The 7,582-nt window shown below is 51.5% G+C and overlaps 1 protein-coding gene across 1 annotated transcript; it reads right to left on the bottom strand.

Moving 5' to 3' along the window:
* Positions 1 to 763: 763 nt before the first annotated feature.
* Positions 764 to 3,807, bottom strand: LOC123125831 (uncharacterized). The gene has a single exon (XM_044546280.1). It carries the CDS (start codon positions 3,621 to 3,623, stop codon positions 960 to 962), a length of 2,664 nt encoding a protein of 887 aa, XP_044402215.1. The 5' UTR covers positions 3,624 to 3,807; the 3' UTR covers positions 764 to 959.
* Between the last annotated feature and the right edge of the window lie 3,775 nt (positions 3,808 to 7,582).

Genomic DNA, 7,582 nt, shown 5'->3' with positions numbered 1-7,582 from the left:
GAAAATGTTTGAATATAAGTCACTTGCATAACTGATCTCACACTTTCAATAAAAAACTAAATTTAGGCCAAAAAAGGAAAAACTAATTACTCTACTAAACAATCCGGATCTCACACGAAAAAAATGCTCTCAGCCAAGTGATAATACAATCACGAGCTACTGAATATAAAATAAAAAAAAACGCCGATCAAGATGACCGGCGGGAGAGAGAAAAACCCGGAGTAAGGCCTCGGGAAAAGACTCTCTAGGGCAGCCGGTCAACATGACCGGCAGACGAATCCTAGGTACGGGCGGCGTGGCCCCCGGCGGCGGTCATGTAGGCCGACCGGCCCGGGGGCGGCGCGCAGGTGCGGAAGCGGCTAGGGTTTAGAACCCGGAAACTGATACCATGTTAGAAGGGAGAGAGGGATTGATGGAATAGTTGTTGTATTGCTTGAGCCTAATGGGCATATATATAGGAGTGCCTGATCTACTTGGAGTACAAGGCAAGCCAGAATATTTTCTAGTCTAACCTATATTTCCAATCTAATCAATATACTCAACAGTGGCAAAACAAAAACTACACATTTCAGTGCTATTTTCCAAGATCATTTGCAGGTTTCTACGACCAGTTCTTTGTTTTGATTCGTCTCACAAGTCTGTGCTACGCAAGAAAAAACCAGCATCTGGACTCTGGATAGTGACCATGAATCTGTAGGAGGACAAAGCTACAGAAAACTGAAACTATAGAAATTTCAGCTAAAATACCACTCCTACTAGTTGCTAAACAGATTAACAAACCAATAAAACTCGCTCGAACAATTACACTTGAAGAAAGCACAAAGCACATTCTTATGAGGTGAAAAATAGTCATCCGTATAAATTCATCATAGTACAAGTAGCGCTCGTATACAAAGCAGTTCTGAAATTAAAATTAGGAAAACAGAATTTGTTCGTTGAACTCAACAGCTAGCTATTTATTACTCCTTGGAAGGGTCGAGAACATGGCCCGCAAAGACAACTGCGCCGGTTGCCTCCTCCACTATGTAGTAAGCAAACGGATGGTCAGCGATGAAATCCACTTGTGGAGGCGGCGACCACGACCCCATTGGTGCACATCCAGGAGACAAGATGACCATAGTGACTGCGGCAGCTTCAGTACCTTCCTCGTTTACCTCGACGACGGCCTTGTGGATGACATCCCCGACTACAATCGGCAAGCCAGAGCCGCCGTCCTCCACCATGTCTGACAGGTCGCCTTCCAGGCAGAATGGCAGCTTGAGCCCCAGCTTCTTGAGAACAGCGACGAGGCTGCTGTTGAAGGACAGCTTGAACTTTGGCACCCGGAACTCGCCGAGGGTGATCTGCTCCTCCGGCAGGTGGTCCTGCAGGAACCCAGGCCGGGACACTATCGTGTCCAGAAGCCCCAACAGGCCGTCGTGGGAGTCTGGGAGGAAGATGCACATCGAGAACTGCGTATACCCGCTATGATCGGATGGTTGAGTGTTGCCTTCCCACTGATCATGGCTGACAGCATAGGGATATGGCCTAGGATAGGCGTACGGAGACACGGGGCTGTCGAATGGAGGATGCGCCTGTTCCTGGTCATCTGGCGCCGCCATCTTGTACCGGAGTTTGAGTACCTTGAACCCGTCATGCACGGCGACGAACTGTGACTCCCAGCTCTGCATGAAGGGCACGTCGACCTGGCTACGGTCGAGCCGGTGGAATGGCTTGTGAGCGGTGTGCCTCTTGTCGAACGGCTGGTCCTCCCACTTTCCCTTGAAGTACATGGCGTTGCCGAGCACGACGCGAGTCTCCGGGCTTATCGACCCCGGCGGGAGGACCGAGTCGATGAGGTTCCTCGTCACCTGAGCCGCCCACGCGTTGATCTGCCTCCGTGCTGCCTCCGGCGCGCTGCAGAAGTCGACGCTGCTGGCCTCGGCCTTGTACGTGCCCACGACGGCCTCACGGAAGGCCGGTTTCAGCCGCCGCGTCAGGTCGCTCCACACGCCGCACGCGAACGCGACGCGGGGGCCGCCCGAGGCGGACCTGTCTTGGAGTGCGTCCGCCGCCATGTGTGACACGAAGTTCTCGAGCTCGCTGCGCGACCGTGCGCCGAGCACGCCGAGGATCTCGTCCAGTGTGGCATCCCGGGCGCCCGCGGCCAGGAGCGCCAGAGCGGTGTAGATGGACAGCGGCGAGAAGACTAGGTTGTCGTCCGCGCTCCCATCGGCAAGGCGCCTCGAGAGCCCGACGGCGAGCGCTGCCAGGCCACTGGAGCCAGGATTCCCCGTTGGCCCTGCTACATCGAACTGCACCGACGGGATTTTGGTCACCGGCAACTCATACCCTCTAGCAGGTAACCTCTGCTCGTCAAATGCATCCCCCTCTTTCGGTTGCCCAATATCATCCGTGCTGCTGCCATTGGTTGGGTAGACGACATGCCCTGCAAAGAGGATCGCGCCGGAGGCCTCCTCGACTATGAAATACGCGAAGGGATGGTCGGCGACGAAATCCACCATGGGCTCCGACATCATCACACGAGAACATCCAGGAGGCAGGAACGGCATGGTGAGAGCGGCTGCTTCCGTCCCTTCCTCGTTGACCTCGATGACAGCCTTATGGATGACCTCTTGACCGAGCAAAGGGGAGCCGGTGCCGTCGTCCTCCACCATGTCCAACAGATCAGAACCCTGGCCGAACGGCAGAACGAGGCCCAGCTGTTTGAGGATTTCGGCCATTCTGCTCGAGAAATTGAGTTTGAACTTGGGAACCCCGAAGTCGCCGACCTTGACGGGCATCACCGGCAGGTGATCGTGCACGAAGCCCGGACGGGAGGTTATCTCGTCGACGAGGCTCCGCAGGCCGTCGTAGGCGTCTGGCAGGAAGATGCACATAGAGTACTGTGTGGGTTGATATCCTCGCTGCCGCATCTTGTACTGCAGCTTGAGCACCTTGAACCCGTCATGCACGGCAATAAATTGGCGGGCGGGGTTGTACATGAAGGGCGCGTCGACGGCGGTTCCCTCGAGCCGGTGGAACGGCCTGTCCCTGGTGGCCGTCTCGCGGAACGGCAGGTTCCACTTGCCTTTGAAGTATATGGCGTTGGCGAGCACGACGTCGGTCGCCATGCCAACGTCGCTCGGTGAGACGACGTCGTCGATGAGGTTTCTCGTGACCTCCGCGACCCAGGCGTTGATGTGACGCGCCGCTTCCGCCGAGTTCTCCCGGAAATCCAGGCTGCGCGCCTCCGCTCTGTACGTGCCGACGACGGCCTCGCGGTAAGCCGGCTTCAGGGGCCGCCTTTCGTCGTTCCACATGCCGCATGCGAACGCGACGCTCGGGCCGCCGGATCCGGACAGGTCCTGGAGCGCGTCGTTCGCCACGCGGGAGATGGATTCCTCGAGCTCTTCGCGGGAGCGCGCGCCGAGGAGGCGGAGGACCTCGTCCAGGGTGGCCCCCCGGGCGCCCGGAGCCAGGAGCGCGACGGCGGCGTAGATGGACAGCGGAGAGAAGACGAGGTTGGAGCTGGGGTTAGCGTCGGCGAGGCGCTTGGTGAGGTGGGCGGCGAGCTCCGCCAGGCCAGAGCCGGACTGCCGCGACTTCTTGCTCGGCCGGGCCATCGTCGTCGTTGGATCCATCAAGGCCGCGCACAGAGCACGTACTCACAGATCGTTCGTGGCGACTCTTTTTGCTTGCTTTGATTGATGGTTGATTGATCTCGTATATGGAGGCGCACCGGCCTCCGATCTGATTTGGATTTGGAGCTATAACGTCAGTTTCGTTTTTTTAGGAGCAAATATCGGTTTCCTTTTTTATTGCTTTTTTTTCAGGGTTTCCTTTCTTTTCAGGGTTTCCTTTTCTATTGCTCTTTTTTAGGGGGACCTTTTTTATTGCAAATAATGGGCTAGTTTGAGTTAGCCAGTTTGGGCTTATTCGGCCTCTCTCGATCTCCTCTACGGCACAGTTTGATAACTTCTTTCATTTATTATCTTTGCAATTTCTTTAAAAAATATCTTTGCATTTCCCAATGAAATAAAAAATTATTACGTATCTTTGCATCAATTAGGAATTCCGTGCATTGCTACTGGTGGCAATGCATGTACATGAAACAAACAGACAATTAGGTAGCATGGATAAGGTCAATGTTACCTTTAAAGATGACAACTATGATATAACAGTATATTTTAGAGCGAGGATTAGCATGGATAAGGTCAATGTTACCTTTAAAGATGACAACTATGATATAACAGTATATTTCAGAGCGAGGATTTCACGAACCCGATAGATGTCAGCGCTTGGCAGATTTGGTGGAGGCATCGTGAAAGATGGCGGCGGCAGCGTCAATCCAGCCAAGCAATCATACTTGCTCACAATCCTAAGAACATTGTATCCCGTCGTGTTTTTCCTCCCTCTCTTTTTTTACTACCTTGATTAAACATAACTAAAAGAAAAAGAGGTTTATGATGGCACATGTGGTCCTATGAACATTCGATGCGGGAGGTTGGATGCACCAGCCACGATGCAGTCCGAGAAGGGATAATAAAATATGGTCCTTGCAGCATCAAAAGGTTCGTTAGGAAATCTCACTATATGTTTCCACCGATATATTCATGTCGCGGAGGTCGTCCTCTTTTCTCTCCCTCCATCCACGGGCAATGGAGTCGGTGCTCGCTTCAGCGAAATCCAAACGAAGTTGGAAGCAGCCGCTCTCTTTCCCGGCAAAATCCAAACTGACAGTCGAGGTGGCACTCTCTCGGCGAAATTGAAGTCGGTGGTCGAGGCGACAACACTCTCCTCAGCGAAATACAAGCATGTTTATTGTGCACATAGTCATACTAAGTTGGTCATATAATTTAGCACATGTTGAAATTGTACCGGAAAGATGCACCCATGATTATACAAAGTTGGCAAGAGAAGGTATGCACAAGTTGATTCAGTCGTAGTCACATTTGTTGGCAACTGCAGTAGTTAGAGTTGCATAGAGAGTGGTATGATGCCCACTCTTTTTGTTGTATTTGTATGGAATAGTAGTAGGAGTTTCAAACAACCACTGCTAGTGTTGGCTAAGAAATAAGCAGAAGTTGCACAACTTTTTTTTTGCCTTTGAGCCATGTCAGCGAGGTGGTGGTATTGCACGCCCCTCTGTTCTCATTCTCCACCATGTAGTACTATAAAGTTGCACACACAACCATACTAAGTTGGCAAGAAAATCAACACAAGTTGAAATATTCGTAAAGGCACCATTTACGTGTAGTTCACCGTGAGGTCCCACAACATCAGCGACCTCACGGTGGTGTACACCAACAAGCCACGCTCGGTGGACCGCATCATCGCCATGTTTGAGTGGTTTCTAAGGGAGGACATGTGCAAGGTTGTTGGGTTCGACCGCGAGGGCACTCACAGGCATGTCGGGTATGATCTGAAGGTCATCATCACCCAATTGTGAGTGTGCCATCACGTCCTCATTTGCACAACTTCTTTCATTTATTTTCTTTGTAATTTCTTTCCAAAAGATCCACCGCCTCGGCAGTCATTAAATCTTGCGCCAACCAAGAGCCCAACCTCGTCCTTACAGTTACAACAACCACTGTGTTGCAAAACAGAATGCAACAGAGGTCATCTTGCAGAAACTGTCTACAATAGAGGTTCTGCAACTGAGGTCATGTTGCAGAAACTTTTGCAACAGAGGTTCTGCTGCAGTTTTTTTGCAACATAGGTCTTGTTGCGGATTTTTTTTGAACATTTTTTTACAGAATCTTTTTGCAACATAGGTCCTTTTGCAGAATCTCATTGCAACACAACACTTGTTCCAAAACACTTCACATCAGCAAACACATGATGCTTCTGGTTCTAGAGGGATAGATTGAGTGTGTGCCCAGAAAGACACGTGGCAACTGGAGCAGAAGGTGGATGCAACCGAGTAATCCGTCGGCTGATTGTTAGCGTTTTCCTAATTTCTTTTAAGAAATACCTTCGCATTTCCCTAAAAGGGGGCATTCTACGCGTTGGCTGGTGGATCTTTTTAAAAGATCCGCCGGCTCTGCGGTTGTTACATCTGGTGCCATCTTGCAGAAGCTTTGCAACAAAGCCCGTGTTGCAGACACATTTGCAACAGCAATTGTGTTGCGATCTTTGCAACAGAGTTCATGTTGCAAAAATATTTGCAAGAAAGATTGTGTTGCAGATTTTTTTCGTACTCTCATGGACTTCTACAACATAGGCCATGTTTCAGAAACATCCCGCCATAGTGGTTACCTCTGTCTTGTAGCTTCGCTGTTGTTGTTGAAGCACGAGGGATGTTTTTGAAGTAGCTATGTTTCCGCAACACTGAAACACCACTTATGTTACAATCCTAGTAAGCGGCTCGCCTGATGTATCAGAGGATGGACCGATGAAACACATGGGCTACAGTGACACGCAGGGCGCTTACCCCGTTCCCAACGCCTCCATCCCAGCAACGCGGGCGGCCCCTGAAGCACATAGGGGCCCCTCATATCCCCGTCAGCAGCGCCAATCGAGGTACGCCCTGAGTAGGAGCGAAGAACTTGGCAATTGAGAGGAGATGTAGGTGAAAGAGCAGGGTAGGAGACAGAGCGGAGTGATAAGGTTGGAAACGAGCGGCTCTCGACCAATGTGTGGTCCACACCAGAACGCCTGCCACCCAGGCGATGCAGCAGATTTCTTTCGAGAAATCATCCGGCTGAAGTTGAGCATTTGCCATTAAAGATGGGCATAGAAACACTTTGGTTGTGAATATAATACGGGCGCTTCTACGCATCGGCCGGCAGATCATTTTAAAACATCCGCCGCCTTGCAAGCCGTCTGATTGGCGGATTGAACGACTGGGGGTCACTTTCTACCATTGCAACACCTGTCGTGCTGCAGAAATTTTCCGTAACATGGGTTATGTTTCGGAAATTTTTGTAACATAGATCAAGCTGCAAATTATTTTTGCAACAGATGTCTTGTTGTAGCTTTTTTTTGCAATAGAGGTCTTGTTGCAATTTCAATTTTCTCCGATAGAGGTCTTGTTGGAATTTAATTTTCTTCAGCAGAGGTCTGCTAAGGTTTTCTTCTGAAACAGAGACCTTGTTGCAGAAACTCGCTGTAGTAGATAGCGAGCAGCGACCACATCAACCGAAAGAAAGGCCGGTGCGCCCTCAGGATGCAGGGCAACGGTGGACACAACTCCCCGTTGTGGACACGGACGCCGGTGCTCCCCCGGGACGGCGGGATGCAGCTTGAGTTCGGGTGCACCACGACGGCCGACGTTCATGGTGAAGGTGGGCGGCAGCGGCGGTGCCCACACCGGCGACCTCGTCGGCGTGCTGCTGGTGGAGAGCGTCGTCGGTGGCAGTCGAAGCAACGCGAGGAGTCAGCTTGACGGGGAGCTTGGGAGGAACACGAGTGGTGTCTGCTCCAGTGGGGATCCAGATCCAAATCCCGCAACACACCAGTTGTTGCGGTGGGGGAGATTGGAACAACCACTCAGTTGCAAAAAACTAGTATACGTAACACGTTTTTTCTAGTCATCTGATTAAAATCCGATCTAACGGCCACGGAGACGGTGGACGCACACACGTGGTTATCCGCCGGG

Source organism: Triticum aestivum, chromosome 5D (genome assembly GCF_018294505.1).
Source record: "Triticum aestivum cultivar Chinese Spring chromosome 5D, IWGSC CS RefSeq v2.1, whole genome shotgun sequence".
NCBI classification, from domain to species: domain Eukaryota; kingdom Viridiplantae; phylum Streptophyta; class Magnoliopsida; order Poales; family Poaceae; genus Triticum; species Triticum aestivum.
This window is presented reverse-complemented; position numbering and strand designations above follow the sequence as displayed.

Coding starts and splice junctions, on each gene's coding strand:
- LOC123125831 (XM_044546280.1), bottom strand. CDS start 3,623: ATGGATCCAACGACGACGATGGCCCGGCCGAGCAAGAAGTCGCGGCAG.